At 51.7% G+C, this 26,039-nt stretch overlaps 1 protein-coding gene across 5 annotated transcripts in view; it reads right to left on the bottom strand.

Moving 5' to 3' along the window:
• Positions 1-26,039, bottom strand: part of LOC136572290 (zinc finger protein 585A-like) — a 335,481-nt gene that overhangs the window by 281,878 nt on the left and 27,564 nt on the right. Inside the window, exons 8-11 of one of the 5 annotated variants that reach the window (XM_066572729.1) lie at positions 25,344-25,467; positions 20,056-20,147; positions 19,028-19,103; positions 18,839-18,930 (exon numbers count right to left, since the gene is read on the bottom strand). The exons of the other annotated variants lie outside the window; for them this stretch is intronic. Of the exons in view, the coding sequence (XP_066428826.1) occupies positions 18,839-18,930; positions 19,028-19,103; positions 20,056-20,147; positions 25,344-25,467 (384 nt within the window). The remainder of the gene's footprint in view (positions 1-18,838; positions 18,931-19,027; positions 19,104-20,055; positions 20,148-25,343; positions 25,468-26,039) is intronic. 5 annotated transcript variants of the gene reach the window in all.

Below are 26,039 nucleotides of genomic sequence, written 5' to 3'. Positions count from 1 at the left end.
GTTACTATCCTCAGTAGTTACAATTACAATCTGATGTGTTGACTGAGTATGTGATTTCCCTTGTTAAAGAACTAACCAAAGCCTATGCACAGGTGTTCTCTTCCAGACTCAGAGGCAGACACTGGGACACATATCTTGCAGCCTGGGGATTGGGTGTGCGTCAAGAAGTTCCCCAGCAATCACCCTCTTGAGCCCCGATTTGATGGCCCCTACCAGGTGCTTCTGACTACTGCCACAGCTGTGAAACTAGCCGAAAGACTTACATGGATCCATGCTTCATACTGTAAGAAAGCTCCAGATCCGGGAGACCAGTCTTAGTTGTGCCAAAGACATTACTCTGGTTAGGGCTAGTGAGAGAGGAGGGTGGCAACTGGAATCCTTAGTCGGAAGAATATGGGGGTATGGTTACCTTCTGGTATAACTCGTCCAATGCTCAAGTAGCCGCATATTCCTTCGACTATTGTACTGTGGTCCCGTGTCTAGGCGCAAGATCCCACCGCAGGCCAGATTTAGCTCAGTCCAGCTGGTTATATGACTTACATACCCGGGGAATACAATATGTTTGCGCCACTGATAATGTCTGGGGAGAAGACTGCCGTTATTGGGGATTAGTGGGATGGAACGCAGGAACAGACTGGTCCTATAAACCACGAAGTGCCTTAAATAAGAAAGATAAGAGCGGGAAATCCCTAATTAGTCGTATAACCCTCCTTGAGAATAATAAGGACAGCAGGTATTGGAAGGCTGAACTTAGTATGTTGCTTGGTTTTAATGCGGTTTTTACACTAACCATGGGAGATCCAAGCCCGGGGAACGGGGGGGACTTACAGTCTGGGGACATACCGGTACGTGAGGACAGATCCCTTAGGGAAGTTTAAAATAAGGGGTATGGTAGATGCACCCGAATGGAAGCCTTCACTTAGTCCCGTGCCCATAATTAACCCCCTCCGCCGTGAGATAAAGTCCTTGACGAACATGATGATCATAGCCGACCCTACCTTTTGTGGACACCTTGACAGTAGCGACTGGCTACTCTGACCAGAATCTCTGGTTGGAGTTGATGAGGTACAATGCTAACAGGAGCAACAAGTCTAACTGTTGCGTGTGCGGTAGTGCCCGACCACACTCGGGGATGGTCCCCCTAAATCTCCCTGTAGATGCTGAAGAGTGGTTTATTAGTCTCTTCACGAACATTTCCGCTAATTACACTGTCCGTGAGAAGTGGAAGAAGGAATACTCTATAACTACTTAAGTGTTTTGCACCGGAGAGAGTATTACTGACTACCTTGGAAACTACACCTGCCAGGCAAATGGGCAGGGTGGAGGGAGATTTTTGGGGAACCCACTAACGGGTATTGCTCCTCCTACGGTACCATAGGAGGGGAATAGATGCAGAATCAGGTTCAGTCCTTAGGAGACGTTTACTGGCTTTGTGGAGACATGAGGTAGAGGACCCGCCTGGAGGGTAATTGGACAGGGGAGTGTGCCTTAGTAAAGCCCTTATGCTCCTCCACATCCTGTCAGACAACATTGAGGATAATGAGGTTACCCCCAATAGTTACTTTATCTCGATCCAACTCAGTCTGTGTTTTGTGGTTATCCTGTCATGTTGGTCTATCCTTGTTTTCCGCATAGGTACGGCGGTTCCTTCCAGTCTTGTCACTAGGTAGTGTAGGGTCAGGGTGAGGCGGCCTGGACGTGTTCACCATTAGGACTATCTCCAGGAGGGACATTGGTGTGGGTGAAGATTAGGGAGTCCCAGGCCGTGCGTACCTGTGCACACTACTAGTATTGTAACATTATACTAGAGCGAGAAGAGAGACCCCTGGTGGTAGTTTTGATCTACGTGTACATTGACGTCATAGGATAGCCAAGGGGGGTACCTGACGAGTTTTAAAATTAGAGACCAAGTTAAAACTAGATTCGAGTCCATTTTCCTGGTCATTATGGTAAATAAACGTTGACTGGATTAATTATGTTTATTATAATTAGCAGCGATTTATAAATTATACTAGAGATGCCTTATAGGGACTAGTCGACCAATAGGACCTACCTCGACTATGACTTTTCAAAATAGAATGGCTTTAGATATGATTTTAGCTAAAAAGGGGAGTGTCTGTAAGATGATAGGGGAGACTTGTTGTACCTACATCCCAGACGACACGTGACCCGCGGGTAAAGACGCAGTTGCCATTAAAGAAGCTGACCGCACTAACTAAAAAGAGCTAACCTTTGGGACCAGCACTCGCCATGGATGAGCGGGTGGTAAAGGATCCTGGCACAGACGGGCGTCGCTGTTGTATGTGAACTGATTATCTTTTTCGTTCTAGTCTGCTGTGTTATCCCCTGTGTCAGAGAGACCTGTGAAACTGATGCTGGAAAAGCCGCTCCCACCATGAGTACGCTGGATGCATCCCCAGAAGGAGAGGACAAGTCCTACACCCCCTTGAAGACCCTAAAATGAACCTTCAACGCGCTCCAGTTATAGGCTCATGCACAGAGAACTGTGAAAATTAGATGGAGAGTCAGAGGATAGACCTTTTAAGGGGGGATTGTGATAGACATGATGATTAGTCAGTGTAAAATGTCTATTGATTTGTATAAACCAAATGTATTATGCTATTGTAATGACTTCAGCCTAATGTGGAACTCTGCTGCATAAGGAAAGAGTTAAAGGTCATAGTATTACATACTGAGTGTTTTCCTAGCCCTCTCCCACCCCCCATACAGACACTGTTTAAACAATGGCTTGTCAGGCACACAGAAATTCCTTCAGCTAGGACAAAGTCCAAGCTACTTCAAGACTTGAGGAAGGGTGGGCAGAGAGGCGGGAGATTCTATATGATCCGACAAATGAGAATCTTATATGTTACTGATGTAATCTGTTGCACGCCCATAAAAGGGCGGTTATCATGTGTTATAATAAAAGCCTGAGCCTCTACACATTTGGGTAGAGACTCTCCCAGTTTTAGACCAGTACTTGTGTCTGATCTGGTCGATGATGTGTGCACACTATACAATTTGGAAGCTACATAATACCCCGAAGCCTGCTGGAGAAAACCATAATCCGAGTTCATGGTGAGGGTTAGGGGGAAATCATGTGGCGAGGGTTAGGAGGGAATCGTGTGGCGATGGTTAGGAGGGAATCGTGTGGCGATGGTTAGGAGGGAATTGTGTGGCGATGGTTAGGAGGGAATTGTGTGGCGATGGTTAGGAGGGAATTGTGTGGCAAGGGTTAGGAGGGAATCGTGTGGCGATGGTTAGGAGGGAATCGTGTGGCGATGGTTAGGAGGGAATCGTGTGGCGATGGTTAGCAGGGAATCGTGTGGCGATGGTTAGGAAGGAATCGTGTGGCGAGGGTTAGGAGGGAATCGTGTGGCGAGGGTTAGGAGGGAATCATGTGGCATGGGTTAGCAGGGAATCGTGTGGCAAGGGTTAGGAGGGAATCGCGTGGTGATGGTTAGGAGGGAATCGTGTGGTGATGGTTAGGAGGGAATCGTGTGGTGATGGTTAGGAGGGAATCGTGTGGCGATGGTTAGGAGGGAATCGTGTGGCGAGGGTTAGGAGGGAATCGTGTGGCGATGATTAGGAGGGAATCGTGTGGCGATGGTTAGGAGGGAATCGTGTGGCGATGGTTAGGAGGGAATCATGTGGCGATGGTTAGGAGGGAATCGTGTGGCGAGGGTTAGGAGGGAATCGTGCGAGGGTTAGGAGGGAATCGCGTGGCAATAGTTAGAAGGGAATCGCGTGGCGATGGTTAGGAGGGAATCGTGTGGCGATGGTTAGCAGGGAATCGTGTGGCGATGGTTAGCAGAGAATCGTGTGGCGATGGTTAGGAAGGAATCGTGTGGCGAGGGTTAGGAGGGAATCGTGTGGCGAGGGTTAGGAGGGAATCGTGTGGCTATGGTTAGCAGGGAATCGTGTGGCGAGGGTTAGGAGGGAATCGTGTGGCGATGGTTAGGAGGGAATCGTGTGGCGTTGGTTAAGAGGGAATCGTGTGGCGATGGTTTGGAGGGAATCTCGTGGCGAGGGTTAGGAGGGAATCGTGTGGCGAGGGTTAGGAGGGAATCGTGTGGCGAGGGTCAGGAGGGATTCGTGTGGCGATGGTTAGCAGGGAATCTTGTGGCGAGGGTTAGCAGGGAATCGTGTGGCGAGGGTTAGGAGGGAATCGTGCGAGGGTTAGGAGGGAATCGCGTGGCAATAGTTAGAAGGGAATCGCGTGGCGATGGTTAGGAGGGAATCGTGTGGCGATGGTTAGCAGGGAATCGTGTGGCGATGGTTAGCAGAGAATCGTGTGGCGATGGTTAGGAAGGAATCGTGTGGCGAGGGTTAGGAGGGAATCGTGTGGCGAGGGTTAGGAGGGAATCGTGTGGCGATGGTTAGGAGGGAATCGTGTGGCGATGGTTAGGAGGGAATCGTGTGGCGATGGTTAGGAGGGAATCGTGTGGCGAGGGTTAGGAGAGAATCGTGTGGCGATGGTTAGGAGGGAATCGTGTGGCAATGGTTAGGAGGGAATCGTGTGGTGATGGTTAGGAGGGAATCGTGTGGCGATGGTTAGGAGGGAATCGTGTGGCGAGGGTTAGGAGGGAATCGTGTGGCGGGGGTTAGGAAGGAATCGTGTGGCGAGGGTTAGGAGGGAATCATGTGGCAAGGGTTAGGAGGGAATCGTGTGGCGAGGGTTAGGAGGGAATCGTGTGGCGAGGGTTAGCAGGGAATCGTGTGGCGAGGGTTAGCAGGGAATCGTGTGGTGAGGATTAGGAAGGAATCGTGTAACGATGGTTAGGAAGGAATTGTGTGGCGAGGGTTAGGAGGGAATCGTGTGGCGAGGGTTAGGAGGGAATCGTGTGGCATGGGTTAGCAGGGAATCGTGTGGCGAGGTTTAGGCGGGAATCGTGTGGCAAGGGTTAGGAGGGAATCGTGTGGCAAGGGTTAGGAGGGAATCGTGTGGCGAGGGTTAGCAGGGAATAGTGTGGCGAGGGTTAGCAGGGAATCGTGTGGTGAGGGTTAGGAGGGAATCGTGTGGCCATGGCTAGGAGGGAATTGTGTGGCGATGGTTAGGGGGGAATCGTGTGGCGATGGTTAGGAGGGAATCGTGTGGCGATGGTTAGCAGGGAATCGTGTGGCAATGGTTAGGAAGGAATCGTGTGGCGAGGGTTAGGAGGGAATCGTGTGGCGAGGGTTAGGAGGGAATCATGTGGCATGGGTTAGCAGGGAATCGTGTGGCAAGGGTTAGGAGGGAATCGCGTGGTGATGGTTAGGAGGGAATCGTGTGGTGATGGTTAGGAGGGAATCGTGTGGTGATGGTTAGGAGGGAATCGTGTGGCGATGGTTAGGAGGGAATCGTGTGGCGAGGGTTAGGAGGGAATCGTGTGGCGATGGTTAGGAGGGAATCGTGTGGCGATGGTTAGGAGGGAATCGTGTGGCGATGGTTAGGAGGGAATCGTGTGGCGATGGTTAGGAGGGAATCGTGTGGCGAGGGTTAGGAGGGAATCGTGTGGCGATGGTTAGGAGGGAATCGTGTGGCGTTGGTTAGGAGGGAATCGTGTGGCGATGGTTTGGAGGGAATCTCGTGGCGAGGGTTAGGAGGGAATCGTGTGGCGAGGGTTAGGAGGGAATCGTGTGGCGAGGGTCAGGAGGGATTCGTGTGGCGATGGTTAGCAGGGAATCTTGTGGCGATGGTTAGGAGGGAATCGTGTGGCGAGGGTTAGCAGGGAATCGTGTGGCGATGGTTAGGAGGGAATCGTGTGGCGATGGTTAGGAGGGAATCGTGTGGCGATGGTTAGGAGGGAATCGTGTGGCGATGGTTAGGAGGGAATCGTGTGGCGATGGTTAGGAGAGAATCGTGTGGCGATGGTTAGGAGGGAATCGTGTGGCGATGGTTAGGAGGGAATCGTGTGGTGATGGTTAGGAGGGAATCGTGTGGCGATGGTTAGGAGGGAATCGTGTGGCGATGGTTTGGAGGGAATCTCGTGGCGAGGGTTAGGAGGGAATCGTGTGGCGAGGGTTAGGAGGGAATCGTGTGGCGAGGGTCAGGAGGGATTCGTGTGGCGATGGTTAGCAGGGAATCTTGTGGCGATGGTTAGGAGGGAATCGTGTGGCGAGGGTTAGCAGGGAATCGTGTGGCGATGGTTAGGAGGGAATCGTGTGGCGATGGTTAGGAGGGAATCGTGTGGCGATGGTTAGGAGGGAATCGTGTGGCGATGGTTAGGAGGGAATCGTGTGGCGATGGTTAGGAGAGAATCGTGTGGCGATGGTTAGGAGGGAATCGTGTGGCAATGGTTAGGAGGGAATCGTGTGGTGATGGTTAGGAGGGAATCGTGTGGCGATGGTTAGGAGGGAATCGTGTGGCGAGGGTTAGGAGGGAATCGTGTGGCGGGGGTTAGGAAGGAATCGTGTGGCGAGGGTTAGGAGGGAATCATGTGGCAAGGGTTAGGAGGGAACCGTGTGGCGAGGGTTAGGAGGGAATCGTGTGGCGAGGGTTAGCAGGGAATCGTGTGGCGAGGGTTAGCAGGGAATCGTGTGGTGAGGATTAGGAAGGAATCGTGTAACGATGCTTAGGAAGGAATTGTGTGGCGAGGGTTAGGAGGGAATCGTGTGGCGAGGGTTAGGAGGGAATCGTGTGGCGATGGTTAGGAGGGAATCGTGTGGCAAGGGTTAGGAGGGAATCGTGTGGCGAGGGTTAGGAGGGAATCGTGTGGCGAGGGTTAGCAGGGAATCGTGTGGCGAGGGTTAGCAGGGAATCGTGTGGTGAGGGTTAGGAGGGAATCGTGTGGCCATAGCTAGGAGGGAATTGTGTGGCGATGGTTAGGGGGGAATCATGTGGCGAGGGTTAGGAGAGAATCGTATGGCGATGGTTAGGAGGGAATCGTGTGGCGATGGTTAGGAGGGAATTGTGTGGCGATGGTTAGGAGGGAATTGTGTGGCGATGGTTAGGAGGGAATCGTGCGAGGGTTAGGAGGGAATCGTGTGGCAATGGTTAGGAGGGAATCATGTGGCGATGGTTAGGAAGGAATCGTGTGGCGATGGTTAGGAGGGAATCGTGTGGCGAGGGTTAGGAGGGAATCGTGTGGCGGGGGTTAGGAAGGAATCGTGTGGCGAGGGTTAGGAGGGAATCATGTGGCAAGGGTTAGGAGGGAATCGTGTGGCGAGGGTTAGGAGGGAATCGTGTGGCGAGGGTTAGCAGGGAATCGTGTGGCGAGGGTTAGCAGGGAATCGTGTGGTGAGGATTAGGAAGGAATCGTGTAACGATGGTTAGGAAGGAATTGTGTGGCGAGGGTTAGGAGGGAATCGTGTGGCGAGGGTTAGGAGGGAATCGTGTGGCATGGGTTAGCAGGGAATCGTGTGGCGAGGGTTAGGCGGGAATCGTGTGGCAAGGGTTAGGAGGGAATCGTGTGGCGAGGGTTAGGAGGGAATCGTGTGGCGAGGGTTAGCAGGGAATCGTGTGGTGAGGGTTAGGAGGGAATCGTGTGACAAGGGTTAGGAGGGAATCGTGTGGCCATGGCTATGAGGGAATTGTGTGGCGATGGTTAGGGGGGAATCATGTGGCGAGGGTTAGGAGAGAATCGTATGGCGATGGTTAGGAGGGAATCGTGTGGCGATGGTTAGGAGGGAATTGTGTGGCGATGGTTAGGAGGGAATTGTGTGGCGATGGTTAGGAGGGAATCGTGCGAGGGTTAGGAGGGAATCGTGTGGCAATGGTTAGGAGGGAATCATGTGGCGATGGTTAGGAGGGAATCGTGTGGCGAGGGTTAGAACGGAATCGTGTGGCGAGGATTAGGACAGAATCGTGTGGTGAGGGTTAGGAGGGAGTCGTGTGGCGAGGGTTAGGAGTGAATCGTGTGGCAATGATTAGGAGGGAATCGTGTGGCGGTGGTTAGGAAGGAATCGTGTGGCGACTGTTAGCAGGGAATCGTGTGGCGATGGTTAGGAGGGAATCGTGTGGCGAGGATTAGGAGGGAAACGTGTGGCGAGGGTTAGGAGGGAATCGTGTGGCGAGGGTTAGCAGGGAATCGTGTGGCGAGGGTTAGCAGGGAATCGTGTGGCGAGGGTTAGCAGGGAATCGTGTGGCGTGGGTTAGGAGGGAATCTAGTGGTAAGGGTTAGGAGGGAATCGTGTGGCCATGGTTAGGAGGGAATCGTGTGGCGAGGGTTAGGGGGGAATCATGTGGCGAGGGTTAGGAGGGAATCGTATGGCGATGGTTAGGAGGGAATTGTGTGGCGAGGGTTAGGAGGGAATCGTGCGAGGGTTAGGAGGGAATCGTGTGACAAGGGTTAGGAGGGAATCGTGTGGCCATGGTTAGGAAGGAATTGTGTGGCGATGGTTAGGGGGGAATCATGTGGCGAGGGTTAGGAGGGAATCGTATGGCAATGGTTAGGAGGGAATCGTGTGGCGATGGTTAGGAGGGAATCGTGTGGCGATGGTTAGGAGGGAATTGTGTGGCGATGGTTAGGAGGGAATCGTGCGAGGGTTAGGAGGGAATCATGTGGCAATGGTTAGGAGGGAATCATGTGGCGATGGTTAGGAAGGAATCGTGTGGCGACGGTTAGGAGGGAATCGTGTGGCGAGGGTTAGAATGGAATCGTGTGGCGATGATTAGGACAGAATCGTGTGGTGAGGGTTAGGAGGGAGTCGTGTGGCGAGGGTTGGGAGGGAATCGTGTGGCAATGGTTAGGAGGGAAGCGTGTGGCGATGGTTAGGAAGGAATCGTGTGGCAACTGTTAGCAGGGAATCGTGTGGCGATGGTTAGGAGGGAATCGTGTGGCGAGGATTAGGAGGGAATCGTGTGGCAAGGGTTAGGAGGGAATCGTGTGGCGAGGGTTAGCAGGGAATTGTGTGGCGAGGGTTAGCAGGGAAACGTGTGGGGAGGGTTAGCAGGGAATCGTGTGGCGTGGGTTAGTAGGGAATCGTGTGGCCATGGTTAGGAGGGAATCGTGTGGCGAGGGTTAGGGGGGAATCATGTGGCGAGGGTTAGGAGGGAATCGTATGGCGATGGTTAGGAGGGAATCGTGTGGCGATGGTTAGGAGGGAATCGTGTGGCGAGGGTTAGGAGGGAATCGTGTGGCGAGGGTTAGGAGGGAATCGTGTGGCGATGGTTAGCAGGGAATCGTGTGGCGATGGTTAGGAGGGAATCGTGTGGCGATGATTAGCAGGGAATCGTGTGGCGATGGTTAGCAGGGAATCGTGTGGCGATGGTTAGCAGGGAATCGTGTGGCGATGGTTAGGAGGGAATCACGTGGCGAGGGTTAGGAGGGAATCGTGTGGCGAGGGTTAGGAGGGAATCGTGTGGCGAGGGTTAGGAGGGATACGTGTGGCATGGGTTAGCAGGGAATCGTGTGGCAAGAGTTAGGAGGGAATCGTGTGGCGATGGTTAGCAGGGAATCGTGTGGCAATGGTTAGGAAGGAATCGTGTGGCAAGGGTTAGGAGGGAATCGTGTGGCGATGGTTAGGAGGGAATCGTGTGGCGATGGTTAGGAGGGAATCGTGTGGCGAGGGTTAGGAGGGAATCGTGTGGCGAGGGTTAGGAGGGAATCGTGTGGCGAGGGTTAGCAGGGATTCGTGTGTCGATGGTTAGCAAGGAATCTTGTGGCGATGGTTAGGAGGGAATCGTGTGGCGAGGGTTAGGAGGGAATCGTGTGGCGAGGGTTAGGAGGGAATCGTGTGGCGAGGGTTAGGAGGGAATCGTGCGAGGGTTAGGAGGGAATCGTGTGGTGATGGTTAGAAGGGAATCGTGTGGCATGGGTTAGCAGGGAATCGTGTGGCGAGGGTTAGGAGGGAATCGTGTGGCGAGGGTTAGGAGGGAATCGTGTGGCATGGGTTAGCAGGGAATCGTGTGGTGAGGGTTAGGAGGGAATCGTGTGGCGATGATTAGGAGGGAATCGTGTGGCGATGGTTTGGAGGGAATCTCATGGCGAGGGTTAGGAGGGAATCGTGTGGCGAGGGTTAGGAGGGAATCGTGTGGCGAGGGTTAGGAGGGATTCGTGTGGCGATGGTTAGCAGGGAATCTTGAGGCGATGGTTAGGAGGCAATCGTGTGGCGAGGGTTAGGAGGGAATCGTGTGACGAGGGTTAGGAGGGAATCGTGTGGCGAGGGTTAGGAGGGAATCGTGTGGCGAGGGTTAGGAGGGAATCGTGTGGCGAGTGTTAGGAGGAAATCGTGTGGCGATGGTTAGGAGGGAATCGTGTGGCGAGGGTTAAAAGAGAATCGTGTGGCGATGGTTAGGAGGGAATCGTGTGGCAATGGTTAGGAGGGAATCGTGTGGCGATGGCTAGGAAGGAATTATGTGGCAAGGGATAGGAGGGAATCGTGTGGCAAGGGTTAGGAGGGAATCGTGTGGCGAGGGTTAGGAGGGAATCGTGCGAGGGTTAGGAGGGAATCGTGTGGTGATGGTTAGAAGGGAATCTTGTGGCATGGGTTAGCAGGGAATCGTGTGGCGAGGGTTAGGAGGGAATCGTGTGGCGAGGGTTAGGAGGGAATCGTGTGGCATGGGTTAGCAGGGAATCGTGTGGTGAGGGTAAGGAGGGAATCGTGTGGCGATGGTTAGGAGGGAATCGTGTGGCGATGGTTTGGAGGGAATCTCATGGCGAGGGTTAGGAGGGAATCGTGTGGCGAGGGTTAGGAGGGAATCGTGTGGCGAGGGTTAGGAGGGATTCGTGTGGCGATGGTTAGCAGGGAATCTTGAGGCGATGGTTAGGAGGCAATCGTGTGGCGAGGGTTAGGAGGGAATCGTGTGTCGAGGGTTAGGAGGGAATCGTGTGGCGAGGGTTAGGAGGGAATCGTGTGGCGAGTGTTAGGAGGGAATCGTGTGGCGAGTGTTAGGAGGAAATCGTGTGGCGATGGTTAGGAGGGAATCGTGTGGCGAGGGTTAAAAGAGAATCTTGTGGCGATGGTTAGGAGGGATTCGTGTGGCAATGGTTAGGAGGGAATCGTGTGGCGATGGCTAGGAAGGAATTATGTGGCGAGGGTTAGGAGGGAATCGTGTGGCGGGGGTTTGGAAGGAATCGTGTGGCGAGGGTTAGGAGGGAATCGTGTGGCAATGGATAGGAGGGAATCGTGTGGCAAGGGTTAGGAGGGAATCGTGTGGCAAGGGTTAGCAGGGAATCGTGTGGCGAGGGTTAGGAAGGAATCATGTGGCGAGGGTTAAGAGGGAATCGTGTGGCGAGGGTTAGGAGGGAATCGTGTGGCATGGGTTAGAATGGAATCGTGTGGCGAGGGTTAGGAGGGAATCGTGTGGCGATGGTTAGGAGGGAATCGTGTGGCGATGGTTAGGACGGAATCACGTGGCGATGGTTTGGAGGGAATCTCATGGCAAGGGTTAGGAGGGAATCGTGTGGAAAGGGTTAGGAGGGAATCGTGTGGCGAGGGTTAGAAGGGATTCGTGTGGCGATGGTTAGCAGGGAATCTTGTGGCGATGGTTAGGAGGGTATCGTGTGGCGAGGGTTAGGAGGGAATCGTGTGTCGAGGGTTAGGAGGGAATCGTGTGGCGAGGGTTAGGAGGGAATCGTGTGGCGAGTGTTAGGAGGGAATCGTGTGGCGAGTGTTAGGAGGAAATCGTGTGGCGATGGTTAGGAGGGAATCGTGTGGCGAGGGTTAAAAGAGAATCTTGTGGCGATGGTTAGGAGGGAATCGTGTGGCAATGGTTAGGAGGGAATCGTGTGGCGATGGCTAGGAAGGAATTATGTGGCGAGGGTTAGGAGGGAATCGTGTGGCGGGGGTTTGGAAGGAATCGTGTGGCGAGGGTTAGGAGGGAATCGTGTGGCAATGGATAGGAGGGAATCGTGTGGCAAGGGTTAGGAGGGAATCGTGTGGCAAGGGTTAGCAGGGAATCGTGTGGCGAGGGTTAGGAAGGAATCATGTGGCGAGGGTTAAGAGGGAATCGTGTGGCGAGGGTTAGGAGGGAATCGTGTGGCATGGGTTAGAATGGAATCGTGTGGCGAGGGTTAGGAGGGAATCGTGTGGCGATGGTTAGGAGGGAATCGTGTGGCGATGGTTAGGAGGGAATCACGTGGCGATGGTTTGGAGGGAATCTCATGGCAAGGGTTAGGAGGGAATCGTGTGGAAAGGGTTAGGAGGGAATCGTGTGGCGAGGGTTAGAAGGGATTCGTGTGGCGATGGTTAGCAGGGAATCTTGTGGCGATGGTTAGGAGGGTATCGTGTGGCGAGGGTTAGGAGGGAATCGTGTGACGAGGGTTAGGAGGGAATCTTGTGGCGAGGGTTAGGAGGGAATCGTGTGGCAAGGGTTAGCAGGGAATCGTGTGGCGAGGGTTAGGAGGGAATCGTGTGGCGAGGGTTAGGAGGGAATCGTGTGGCGAGGGTTAGGAGGGAATCGTGTGGCGAGGGTTAGGAGGGAATCGTGTGGCGAGGGTTAGGAGGGAATCGTGTGGCGAGGGTTAGGAGGGAATCGTGTGGCGAGGGTTAGGAGGGAATCGTGTGGCGATGGTTAGGAGGGAATCGTGTGGCGAGGGTTAGGAGAGAATCGTGTGGCGATGGTTAGGAGGGAATCGTGTGGCAATGGTTAGGAGGGAATCGTGTGGCGATGGCTAGGAAGGAATCATGTGGCGAGGGTTAGGAGGGAATCGTGTGGCGGGGGTTAGGAAGGAATCGTGTGGCGAGGGTTAGGAGGGAATCGTGTGGCAAGGGTTAGGAGGGAATCGTGTGGCAAGGGTTAGGAGGGAATCGAGTGGCAAGGGTTAGCAGGGAATCGTGTGGCGAGGGTTAGGAAGGAATCGTGTGGCGAGGATTAAGAGGGAATCGTGTGGCGAGGGTTAGGAGGGAATCGTGTGGCATGGGTTAGAATGGAATCGTGTGGCGAGGGTTAGGAGGGAATCGTGTGGCGATGGTTAGGAGGGAATCGTGTGGCGATGGTTAGGAGGGAATCACGTGGCGATGGTTTGGAGGGAATCTCATGGCAAGGGTTAGGAGGGAATCGTGTGGCGAGGGTTAGGAGGGAATCGTGTGGCGAGGGTTAGGAGGGATTCGTGTGGTGATGGTTAGCAGGGAATCTTCTGGCGATGGTTAGGAGAGTATCGTGTGGCGAGGGTTAGGAGGGAATCGTGTGACGAGGGTTAGGAGGGAATCTTGTGGCGAGGGTTAGGAGGGAATCGTGTGGCGATGGTTAGGAGGAAATCGTGTGGCGAGGGCTAGGAGAGAATCGTGTGGCGAGGGCTAGGAGGGAATCGTGTGGCGATGGTTAGGAGGGAATCATGTGGCTATGGTTAGGAAGGAATCGCGTGGCGAGGGTTAGGAGGGAATCATGTGGCGGGGGTTAGGAGGGAATCATGTGGCTATGGTTAGGAAGGAATCGCGTGGCGAGGGTTAGGAGGGAATCGTGTGGCGATGGTTAGGAGGGAATCGTGTGGCGAGGGTTAGGAGCGAATCGTGTGGCAATGGTTAGGAGGGAATCGTGTGGCGATGGCTAGGAAGGAATCATGTGGCGAGGGTTAGGAGGGAATCGTGTGGCGGGGGTTAGGAAGGAATCGTGTGGCGAGGGTTAGGAGGGAATCGTGTGGCAAGGGTTAGGAGGGAATCGTGTGGCAAGGGTTAGGAGGGAATCGTGTGGCAAGGGTTAGCAGGGAATCGTGTGGCGAGGGTTAGGAAGGAATCGTGTGGCGAGGGTTAAGAGGGAATCGTGTGGCGAGGGTTAGGAGGGAATCGTGTGGCATGGGTTAGAATGGAATCGTGTGGCGAGGGTTAGGAGGGAATCGTGTGGCGAGGGTTAGGAGGGAATCGTGTGGCGAGGGTTAGGAGGTAATCGTGTGGCGAGGGTTAGGAGGGAATCGTGTGGCGAGGGTTAGGAGGGAATCGTGTGGCGATGGTTAGGAGGGAATCGTGTGGCGAGGGTTAGGAGAGAATCGTGTGTCGATGGTTAGGAGGGAATCGTGTGGCAATGGTTAGGAGGGAATCGTGTGGCGATGGCTAGGAAGGAATCATGTGGCGAGGGTTAGGAGGGAATCGTGTGGCGGGGGTTAGGAAGGAATCGTGTGGCGAGGGTTAGGAGGGAATCGTGTGGCAAGGGTTAGGAGGGAATCGTGTGGCAAGGGTTAGGAGGGAATCGAGTGGCAAGGGTTAGCAGGGAATCGTGTGGCGAGGGTTAGGAAGGAATCATGTGGCGAGGGTTAAGAGGGTATCGTGTGGCGAGGGTTAGGAGGGAATCGTGTGGCGATGGTTAGGAGGGAATCGTGTGGCGATGGTTAGGAGGGAATCACGTGGCGATGGTTTGGAGGGAATCTCATGACAAGGGTTAGGAGGGAATCGTGTGGCGAGGGTTAGGAGGGAATCGTGTGGCGAGGGTTAGGAGGGATTCGTGTGGCGATGGTTAGCAGGGAATCTTGTGGCGATGGTTAGGAGGGTATCGTGTGGCGAGGGTTAGGTGTGACGAGGGTTAGGAGGGAATCTTGTGGCGAGGGTTAGGAGGGAATCGTGTGGCGATGGTTAGGAGGGAATCGTGTGGCGAGGGCTAGGAGAGAAGCGTGTGGCGAGGGCTAGGAGGGAATCGTGTGGCGATGGTTAGGAGGGAATCATGTGGCTATGGTTAGGAAGGAATCGCGTGGCGAGGGTTAGGAGGGAATCATGTGGCGAGGGTTAGGAAGGAATCGTATGGCGAGTGTTAGGAGGGAATCGTGTGGCAAGGGTTAGGAGGGAATCGTGTGGCGAGGGTTAGGAGGGAATCGTGTGGCGAGGGTTAGCAGGGAATCGTGTGGCGAGGGTTAGGAGGGAATCGTGTGACAAGGGTAAGGAGCGAATCGTGTGGCCATGGTTAGGAGGGAATCATGTGGCTAGGGTTAGGGGGGAATCACGTGGCGAGGGTTAGGAGGGAATCGTGTGGCGATGGTTAGGAGGGAATCGTGTGGCAATGGTTAGGAGGGAATCGTGTGGCGATGGCTAGGAAGGAATCATGTGGCGAGGGTTAGGAGGGAATCGTGTGGCGGGGGTTAGGAAGGAATCGTGTGGCGAGGGTTAGGAGGGAATAGTGTGGCAAAGGTTAGGAGGGAATCGTGTGGCAAGGGTTAGGAGGGAATCGTGTGGCAAGGGTTAGCAGGGAATCGTTTGGCGAGGGTTAGCAGGGAATCGTGTGGCGAGGGTTAGGAGGGAATCGTGTGGCGATGGTTAGGAAGGAATCGTGTGGCGTGGGTTAGGGGGGAATCGTGTGGCATGGGTTAGAATGGAATCGTGTGGCGAGGGTTAGGAGGGAATCGTGTGGCGATGGTTAGGAGGGAATCGTGTGGCGATGGTTAGGAGGGAATCATGTGGCGATGGTTTGACGGGAATCTCATGGCGAGGGTTAGGAGGGAATCGTGTGGCGAGGGTTAGGAGGGATTCGTGTGGCGATGGTTAGCAGGGAATCTTGTGGCGATGGTTAGGAGGGTATCGTGTGGCGAGGGTTAGGAGGGAATCGTGTGGCGAGGGTTAGGAGGGAATCTTGTGGCGAGGGTTAGGTGGGAATCGTGTGGCGATGGTTAGGAGGGAATCGTGTGGCGAGGGGTAGGAGAGAATTGTGTGGCGATGGTTAGGAGGGAATCGTGTGGCGATGGTTAGAAGGGAATCATGTGGCGATGGTTAGGAAGGAATCGTGTGGCAAGGGTTAGGAGGGAATCATGTGGCGGGGGTTAGGAAGGAATCGTATGGCGAGGGTTAGGAGGGAATCGTGTGGCAAGGGTTAGGAGGGAATCGTGTGGCGAGGGTTAGGAGGGAATCGTGTGGCGATGGTTAGGAGGGAATTGTGGCAATGGTTAGGAGGGAATCGTGCGAGGATTAGGAGGGAATCGTGTGGCGATGGTTAGGGGGGAATCATGTGGCGATGGTTAGTAGAGAATCGTATGGCGATGGTTAGGAGGGAATCGTGTGGCGATGGTTAGGAGGGAATTGTGGCAATGGTTAGGAGGGAATCGTGCGAGGATTAGGAGGGAATCGTGTGGCAATGGTTAGGGGGGAATCATGTGGCGATGGTTAGGAGAGAATCGTATGGCGATGGTTAGGAGGGAATCGTGTGGCGATGGTTAGGAGGGAATTGTGGCAATGGTTAGGAGGGAATCGTGCGAGGATTAGGAGGGAATCGTGTGGCAATGGTTAGGAGGGAATCGTGTGGCGATGGTTAGGAAGGAATCGTCTGGCGATGGTTAGGAGGGAATCGTGTGGCGATGGTTAGAACGGAATCGTGTGGTGAGGATTAGGACAGAATCGTGTGGTGAGGGTTAGGAGGGAGTCGTGTGGCGAGGGTTAGGAGGGAATCGTGTGGCGAGGGTTAGGAGGGAATCGTGTGGCGAGGGTTAGCAGGGAATCGTGTGGCGATGGTTAGGAGGGAATCGTGTGGCGATTGTTAGCAGGGAATCGTGTGGCGATGGTTAGGAAGGAATCGTGTGGCGAGGGTTAGGAGGGAATTGTGTGGCTATGGTTAGGAGGGAATAGTGTGGCGACGGTTAGGAAGGAATCGTGTGGCGAGGATTAGGAGAGAATCGTGTGGCGATGGTTAGGAGGGAATCATGTGGCAATGGTTAGAAGGGAATCGTGTGGCGATGGTTAGCAGGGAATCGTGTGGCGAGGGTTAGGAAGGAATTGTGTGGCGAGGGTTAGGAGGGAATCGTGTGGCGATGGTTAGCAGGGAATTGTGTGACGAGGGTTAGGAAGGAATTGTCTGGCGAGGGTTAGAACGGAATCGTGTGGCGAGGATTAGGACAGAATCGTGTGGTGAGGGTTAGATAGGAGTCGTGTGGCGAGGGTTAGGAGGGAATCGTGTGGCGACGGTTAGCAGGGAATAGTGTAGCGATGGTTAGGAGGGAATCGTGTGGCGATGGTTAGGAGGGAATCGTGTGGCAAGGGTTAGGAGGGAATCGTGTGGCGAGGGTTAGCAGGGAATCGTGTGGCGATGGTTAGGAGGGAATCGTGTGGCTATGGTTAGGAGGGAATCGAGTGGCGACGGTTAGCAGGGAATAGTGTGGCGATGGTTAGGAGAGAATCGTGTGGCGAGGGTTAGGAGAGCATCGTGTGGCGATGGTTAGGAGGGAATCATGTGGCAATGGTTAGGAGGGAATCGTGTGGCAATGGTTAGGAGGGAATCGTGTGGCGAGGGTTAGGAAGGAATTGTGTGGCGAGGGTTAGGAGGGAATCGTGTGGCGATGGTTAGGAAGGAATCGTGTGGCGAGGGTTAGGAGGGAATCGTGTGGCGAGGGTTAGGAAGGAATTGTGTGGCGAGGGTAAGGAGGGAATCGTGTGGCGAGGGTTAGGAGGGAATCGTGTGCCGAGGGTTAGAACGGAATCGTGTGGCGAGGATTAGGACAGAATCGTGTGGCGAGGGTTAGGAGGGAATCGTGTGGTGAGGGTTAGAAGTGAATGTATTAGTTGGTTTTGATTTTATCTGGAAATGAAGGGGTTTTCCCAGCAGCGCCAGGTGTTAGTGTCGGGATAATCTAGGGTCCAAGCGGAAACTGCTGCTCTGACGCAATTAAGTGGCTGGCATCATAATCGAGTCTGGAGTTTGATTTAAATTAATGGGAGCTGCGCCTGCAATAACAACCGCTGCCCCTCTCAGGGCGTCAGAACAATATGAAGACCTTCAGCGTTTAGTATGGCGTTCACAGTATTAGAGTTCACACGGGGCGGAATTTAGGTACGTACTCTCCGCATTCATTCTAAAGCCCGAGCCTAAGCAGCAAAGTAAATGAGATTTGCAAAAATCTCGACCACACGCTACGGACGAGCCTCACATCAACTGACATGCGGTGCAGAATTCAAACCCGTGGCATGTCAATTGTTCCGCCGTTTCTGCTGTGGGCTTTCTTCTCTCTACGGGCAGAGATTACCACAGCGGAATAGAGGCGCACTGAAATAGAGCGTGCCGCGATTTGTTTTCTGCGCGTTATTTCACGCAGACAAATCGCGGCCGTCTGCCTAGGATTGCGTTTTCTAACGCAATCCCATGGCAGCTTCCATGGGCGGAAATTTTGCGGGAAATCCCGGTGCGGAATTTCCGCCCGTGTGCAGGGGGCCTTACTGTGCAAATAGAAACCTGAGTGCTGCTGCCACCAGATCTTGCTGCAGGTCTTGTGTAATCACTGGAGGGTTGTTGACCACCTGCCACCTCTGAAATCTGGTAGCAGCGCCCTCTTTTTGTCACGCCCTGGTACTGCAGCCAGGGTTCCTGTAACTTGTGATCTGCTTCCAGCTGTAACTCCAGGAACATTCAGCGTCTTTCTATCTTTTATATCCTTTTCTTTTGTACAGGACAACGATCTCTTCTATAACTTTTTGGCCCCCTCTCATGACTTAGCCATATTCAGACATCACAGACAACAAAGCCCTCACCAGTCCAGGTATCGGATGTGTTTTATCTGAAGCACACCTGATATAAGGAATGAAGCCACTGATTAGTTGCATCAGATGTGTTTGAGAAAACACCTGGTCTGTCAATGTGCTCCTTCGATTCTATTCAGGGGGTTGTATAACCCGAGACAGCAGCAATCAGTAAAAGTGGAATTTTGTGTTGCATTTGGAGAAACGGCTTGTTATCTTAGTTGTGTTCAGCTATTTACTTTGTTTTATTTGACTGCAAAAAAACAAACTAACTGGATAGCTTGTAAATTTGACAAATAAACCTAATCTGCAATGGAAGGGGAGGGGGGGGGGGGTGAATAATTTTGAATACAACTATATGAATACTCAATTGTCAACCTGATGTCCAACCAGATGGAGGTTTAATACTCCCTTACATGAAACCAGAAACTATTTGTAACCCCAACCAACCACAGCCAACAACATGGAGTGTCTACTGTAGGTGGCCGGAGGAGTCTAGTAGAAAGCTGCATTATATCAAGCTATAGAGGATTTGTAGAATCTCAGCGTCATCTACCTGCTGGTTCTCCGGCACATCTTCCTCTGGACGGTCCTGGGAATACAGACGGCTGGGACATCTCCCTGGTGGGGATCTACTACTGGATCCATCTATAGGAAGCACACGGTGATGGAATAGATATCAGCATGTGATGAGCAGATGATGGGAGCATCTAGGTGACCCCCAATGATAGTCTCCCCTCCTTACCCTGCTGATTAGCCCTTATATCCGGCTCTTCTGCTTCCTCTTTAACCTCAACCTTAATATCCATCAGATGATCATCCTAAACAGAGAAGAACATGTAATGTGGTCCTTGGTTCCATCACTTTATGCTCAGATCCTGGTGAGACTTCAGTGTCATCTACCTGCTGGTTCTTTGAGACTTCTTCCTCTGGATGGTCCTGGGAATACGGGGGACGGGGATATCTCTCTGGTGGGCTTCTCTCCATCAGTCCATCTATAGGAAGCACAAGATGATGGAATAGATATCAGTATGTGATGAGCAGATGATGGGAGCATCTAGGTGACCCCAATGCAGTCTCCCCTCCTTACCCTGCTGATCAGCCCTTATATCCGGCTCTTCTGCTTCCTCTTTAACCTCAACCTTAAAGGGGTTGTCCCGAGGCAGCAAGTGGGTCTATACACTTCTGTATGGCCATAATAATGCACTTTGTAATATACATTGTGCATTAATTATGAGCCATACAGAAGTTATAAAAAGTTTTTTACTTACCTGCTCCGTTGCTAGCGTCCTCGTCTCCATGGTGCCGACTAATTTTTGGCCTCCGATGGCCAAATTAGCCGCGCTTGCGCAGTCCGGGTCTTCAGCAGTCTTCTATGGAGCCGCTCGTGCCAGAGAGCGGCTCCGTGTAGCTCCGCCCCGTCACGTGCCGATTCCAGCCAATCAGGAGGCTGGAATCGGCAGTGGACCGCACAGAAGAGCTGCGGTCCACGAAGACAGAGGATCCCGGCGGCCATCTTCAGCGGTAAGTATTGAAGTCACCGGAGCGCGGGGATTAAGGTAAGCGCTCCGGTAAACTTTCTTTACTTCCCTGCATCGGGGTTGTCTCGCGCCGAACGGGGGGGGGGTTGAAAAAAAAAAAAACCCGTTTCGGCGCGGGACAACCCCTTTAATATCCATCAGATGATCATCCTAAACAGAGAAGAACATGTAACGTGGTCCTTGGTTCCATCACTTTATGGTCAGATCCTGGTGAGACTTCAGTGTCATCTACCTGCTGGTTCTCTGAGACTTCTTCCTCTGGATGGTCCTGGGAATACAGACGGCTGGGACATCTCTCTGGTGGGGATCTACTACTAGATCCATCTATAGGTAATAACCAGAGACTGAATACATATTATTTATACAAGCAAGCTCCCACTGACTGACTGACTCACCACTAATTCTCTAACTTCCCGATATCGTACAAACATGAACATTCTTTAGGTAGTAAACAGGAGAAGTAAAGTGGTCACAAACTGAGTATTCAATTCAAAATGCAAAAAAACGCACTATATGAGATAGTTCTTTTCTCAAAAACCATAAAACTAAGGGAAATTATTTTGGTGCACACACTACCTTCATGTCGTGGAGGAGCAGCTTTTATGGGACATGCATTGTCCTACCACAATTATTCATGATCAAAACGTGAATCATGGAAACTCAGCATGTAAATAGGGAAAGGGGGTCACAACTAGATTATCCACCTTATCTCTACCTGTATATACCGAGGAGTATCTACCTCACCTCTATGTATATAATAATAATAATAATAAACTTTATTTGTATAGCGCCAACATATTCCGCAGCGCTTACATAGACAGGGGGAATACAGAAAGACAAAAGTACAAAAAATATTACAGAACCGCGGTTACATCGTAATCAGTTGGTGGAAACAATAGGGGTGCGGGTCCTGCTCCAACGAGCTTACATCCTACAAGTAATGGGGTGATACAGAAGGTAAAGGGATGGAGATGTGCACGGTATGGCGGGGTGGAGAGTGAGGGATTCTATACACATAGACAATGGTCAGATATTTGGCCGTGTGACGGCAGAATCGGTATGACTGCAGGAGCGGTTTATGATGGCTAGCAGGGATTGCAGTCAGTAGGTCAGGGAGCATGTTATCAGGTGGCATACAGAGGAGTCGGTTTAGGGAATGCGGTATGCCTCCCTGAAGAGGTGCATTTTTAGAGCACGCCTGAAGTTCTGCGAGTCCTGGATTGCTCGGATAGCCTTTGGTAGTGCGTTCCAGAGGACCGGTGCTGCTCTGGAGAAGTCTTGGAGGCAGAAGTGAGAAGTTCGAATTAGAGGGGTGTGCAGTCTAGTTTCGTTTGCCGAGCGGAGAGCCCGGGCTGGGTGATGGATTGAGATGAGGGAGGCAATATAGGGGGCGCTGCGCTGTGGAGGGCTTTGTGGATTAAGGTAGTAAGTTTAAATTGAATTCTGTATTTAACGGGCAGCCAGTGCAGTGACCGGCACAGGGAAGAGGCGTCCGAGTAGCGGCTGGACAGGAATATGAGCCTGGCTGCCGCATTCAGGATGGATTGGAGGGGGAGAGTCTGGTGCAGGGGAGGCCGATCAGCAACGAGTTGCAATAATCGAGCCAGGAGTGGATGAGGGCAACAACAAGTGTTTTCAGCGTGTCTATGGTGAGAAAAGAGCGGATTCTTGCGATGTTCTTGAGGTGCAGCTGACATGTTCGGGCCAGAGATTGGATGTAGGGGGTAAATGAGAGATCAGAGTCGAATATGACCCCAAGGCAGCGGGCATGCTGTTTGGGAGTTATGGTGCCACACACTGAGATGGAGATGTCAGGATGAGGTCAGTTAGTGGAAGGAGGAAACACCAGTAAGTCAGTTTTAGAGAGGTTCAGTTTTAGGTAGAGAGAGGACATGGTGTTAGAGACAGCGGACAGACAGTCGGTGATGTTTTGGAGTAAAGGTGCAGAGATGTCACGGGCAGAGGTGTATAGCTGGGTGTCATCAGCATACAGGTGGTATTGGAGGCCAAATCTCCTGATGGTTTGTCTAATAGGGGCTGTGTAGATAGAGAAAAGAAGGGGGCCGAGGACAGAGCCCTGGGGGACCCCAACAGCAAGGGGAAGAGGAGGGGAGGTAGAGCCAGCAAAGGAGACACTGAAAGAGCGGTCAGATAGGTAGGAGGAGAACCAGGAGAGAGCAGTATCCTTTAGGCCGATGGAGCGAAGCATACTGAGGAGGAGTTTGTGGTCAACAGTGTCAAATGCTGCGGAGAGGTCAAGGAGGATCAGTAGGGAGTAATCGCCCCTTGATTTGGCAGTCAGTAGGTCGTTTGATACCCTTCAAAGAGCAGTTTCTGTCGAGTGTTGAGGTCGGAAGCCAGACTGTAGGGAGTCTAGGAGAGAGTGCTCTGATAGGTGGCTTACAACACGGGAGTAAACCAGGCGTTCTAGTAGTTTGGAGATAAAGGGGAGGTTTGAGATGGGTCGGTAGTTGGCAGCATCAGTTGCGTCCAGAGTCGGCTTCTTTAGCATATGATGGCGTGTTTGAAAGAAGAGGGAAAGATGCCAGAGGTCAGAGAGAGGTTGAATATAGTGGTGAGATGGGAGATGACCACTAGGGAGAGGGATTGAAGGAGGTGTGAGGGTAGAGGGTCGCTAGCGCAGGTGGGGGGGCGAGCAAAGAAGAGCAATATGGAGACTTCTTCCTCTGTCGCTGGTCTGAGTACAGACAGTGAGCAGGAGCTAGATGCCGTGCTGACAAGACTGGGGTCAGGGCTAGTCTGGGATTGGGAAGTTATTTCCTGACGGATGTCATCAATTTTCTTTTTGCAGTAAGCAGCCAGCTCTTCAGCACTGAGATCCGTCACCGGGGGCTGTGGTTTAGGGCTGAGAAGGGAGTGAAAGGTATCAAAGAGCCGTTTAGGGTTTTGCGATAGTGAGGAGACTAGAGAGGTGAAGTAGACTTGTTTGGCATGATGGAGGGCGAGGTTCTAGGTTCTGAGCATAAATTTGAAGTGGAGGAAGTCTGCGGACGTTTGCGAGTTCCTCCACAGCGGTTCAGCACTTCTAGAGCACCGCCGGATAAAGCGCATTTGAGGCGTGAGCCAGGGTTGCCATGGTCTACATCGGATGGCTTGCATCCTGGGGGTAGCCGCTTCATCCAGGGCATGTTTGAGAGCGGTGTTGTAGTGAGCGGCAGCCAGGTTGGGGCAGGCGAGGAGAGAGATGGGGGACAGAGAGGACTGTAGGGATTCAGCAAAGTCCTGGGTGTGAATGGCCTCAAAGTTCCTGTAGGTACTGTAGGTAGGTGGGTGTGGAGAGATATTAGGGAGCGTGACAGAGAAAGAGAGGAGGTTATGATCCGAGAGCGGGAGAGGGGAGTTAGTGAAGTTGGCAGCAGAGCAGAGCCGGAGGAAGACCAGATCCAGAGTATTGCCATCCCTGTGAGTGGGAGAGGCTGTGAGTTGTGAGAGACCAAGGGAGGAGGTGAGCGAAAGAAGCTTAGAGGCAGAAGGGGACATAGGGTCATTAGTGGGGATGTTAAAATCACCTAAGATGAGGGTTGGGATTTCGCAGGATAGGAAGTGGGGGAGCCAGGCAGCAAAGTGGTCCAAAAATATACTGAAAAGAATCTACCTCCCCTCTATGTGTATATACTGAGGAGAATCTACCTCCCCTCTACGTGTTTATACTGAGGAGAATCTACCTCACCTCTATGTGTATATACTGAGGAGAATCTACCTCACCTCTATGTGTATATACTGAGGAGAATCTAACTCACCTCTATGTGTATATACTGAGGAGAATCTACCTCACCTCTATGTGTATATACTGAGGAGAATCTACCTCCCCTCTGTGTGTGTATATAATGAGGAGAATCTACCTCCCCTCTCTGTGTATATACTGAGGAGAATCTACCTCCCCTCAATGTATATATACTGAGGAGAATCTACCTCACCTCTATGTGTATATACTGAGGAGAATCTACCTCACCTCTATGTGTATATACTGAAGAGAATCAACCTCCCCTCTGAATGTATATACTGAAAAGAATCTACCTCACCTCTATGTGTATATACTGAGGAGAATCTACCTCACCTCTATGTGTATACACTGAGGAGAATCTACCTCCCCTCTACGTGTATATACTGAGGAGAATCTACCTCACTTCCATGTGTATATACTGAAGAGAATCAACCTCCCCTCTATACGTATATACTGAGGAGAATCTACCTCCCCTCTATGTGTATATACTGAGGAGAATCTACCTCACCTCTATGTGTATATACTGAGGAGAATCTACCTCCCCTCTATGTGTATATACTGAGGAGAATCTACCTCCCCTCTGTGTGTATATACAGAGGAGAATATACCTCACCTCTATGTGTATATACTGAGGAGAATCTACCTCACCTCTGTGTGTGTATACCTAGGAGAATCTACCTCCCCTCTGTGTGTGTATACTGAGGAGAATCTACCTCACCTCTATGTGTATATACTGAGGAGAATCTACCTCACCTCTATGTGTATATACTGAGGAGAATCTACCTCACCTCTATGTGTATATACTGAGGAGAATCTACCTCACCTCTATGTGTATATACTGAGGAGAATCCACCTCACCTCTATGTGTATATACTGAGGAGAATCCACCTCACCTCTATGTGTATATACTGAGGAGAATCTACCTCACCTCTATGTGTATATACTGAGGAGAATCTACCTCACCTCTATGTGTATATACTGAGGAGAATCTACCTCACCTCTATGTGTATATACTGAGGAGAATCTACCTCACTTCTATGTGTATATACTGAAGAGAATCAACCTCCCCTCTATACGTATATACTGAGGAGAATCTACCTCACCTCTATGTGTATATACTGAGGAGAATCTACCTCCTCTCCATGTGTATATACTGAGGAGAATCTACCTCCCCTCTATGTGTATATAGTGAGGAGAATCTACCTCACCTGTATGTGTATATACTGAGGAGAATCTACCTCACGTATAGAGCAAAAACACATGGGTTTGGCACAACTAGGCTTTCTGTTATGTAGTGTAGTTGCAAATGAACCAGGGTTTTCCTTTTGTTTTACCAGGACAGCCAAACTCTGCGCCATAGGGTACAAGTTTGAAAAAAAATAGTGGGAAGACAGGTCCCACCCTATACTTCCTGTAGGTAATACTAAATATAGGGAAGTCCTATCTTTTCTCAGCTGTACTATTAATGGGCGAGAATACCACTAATGAAAACAAAACTATTAAAATCAGTGGTTTAGTTTCGACCCGTTATGCTTCTGTGATTATCACGGCTGCATAACAGGACTACAACACACCCATATGGAGAAGCCCTTATATACTGGGGAGAATCTACCTCATATCTGTATATATAAAGTATATGTAAATGCGAAAGCCCTCACTGAATGACATTAGCTCAGGTGAAGCCAGATACGTCAGCCTGTACATATGTGATGATGGGTGAGTCTAGGTGACCCTCATACCCGCTCTATTCTATACTCAAGAAGGTCTCTTCTTACCCTGAGATGTACGAGGCCGGTGGTCCTTCATCATGACATCCTTGTACCGATCCCGGTATCCCTTTAAATACTCCAACTCCTCCATGGAGAAATAGACGGCCACATCCTGACACCTTATAGGAACCTGACAACACAATATCCAGTCATCAGCCAGAGCCCCCCGGTATAATGTCCCCCCACATTCCCCGCAGTCACCTCTCCAGTCATCAGCCAGAGCCCCCCGGTAGAGTATTGCTATTGTAATAATATATGTATTTTAATATATATATATATACACTACCGTTCAAAAGTTTGGGGTCACCCAAACAATTTTGTGTTTTCCATGAAAAGTCCCACTTATTCCCCACCATGCGTTGTGAAATGAATAGACAATAGAGCCAAGACATTGACAAGGTTAGAAATAATGATTTGTATCTGAAATAACATTGTTTTTACATCAAACTTTGCTTTCGTCAAAGAATCCTCCTTTTGCAGCAATTCCAGCATTGCACACCTTTGACATTCTAGCTGTTAATTTGTTGAGGTAAGCTTGTGAAATTGCACCCCACGCTTCTAGAAGCATCTCCCACAAGTTGGAGTGGTTGGATGGGCACTTCTGGCGTACCATACGGTCAAGCTGCTCCCACAACAGCTCAATGGGGTTCAGATCTGGTGACTGCGCTGGCCACTCCATTACCGATAGAATACCAGCTGCCT

The sequence above is a fragment of the Eleutherodactylus coqui genome, chromosome 7 (assembly GCF_035609145.1).
Source record: "Eleutherodactylus coqui strain aEleCoq1 chromosome 7, aEleCoq1.hap1, whole genome shotgun sequence".
NCBI lineage: Eukaryota > Metazoa > Chordata > Amphibia > Anura > Eleutherodactylidae > Eleutherodactylus > Eleutherodactylus coqui.
This window is presented reverse-complemented; position numbering and strand designations above follow the sequence as displayed.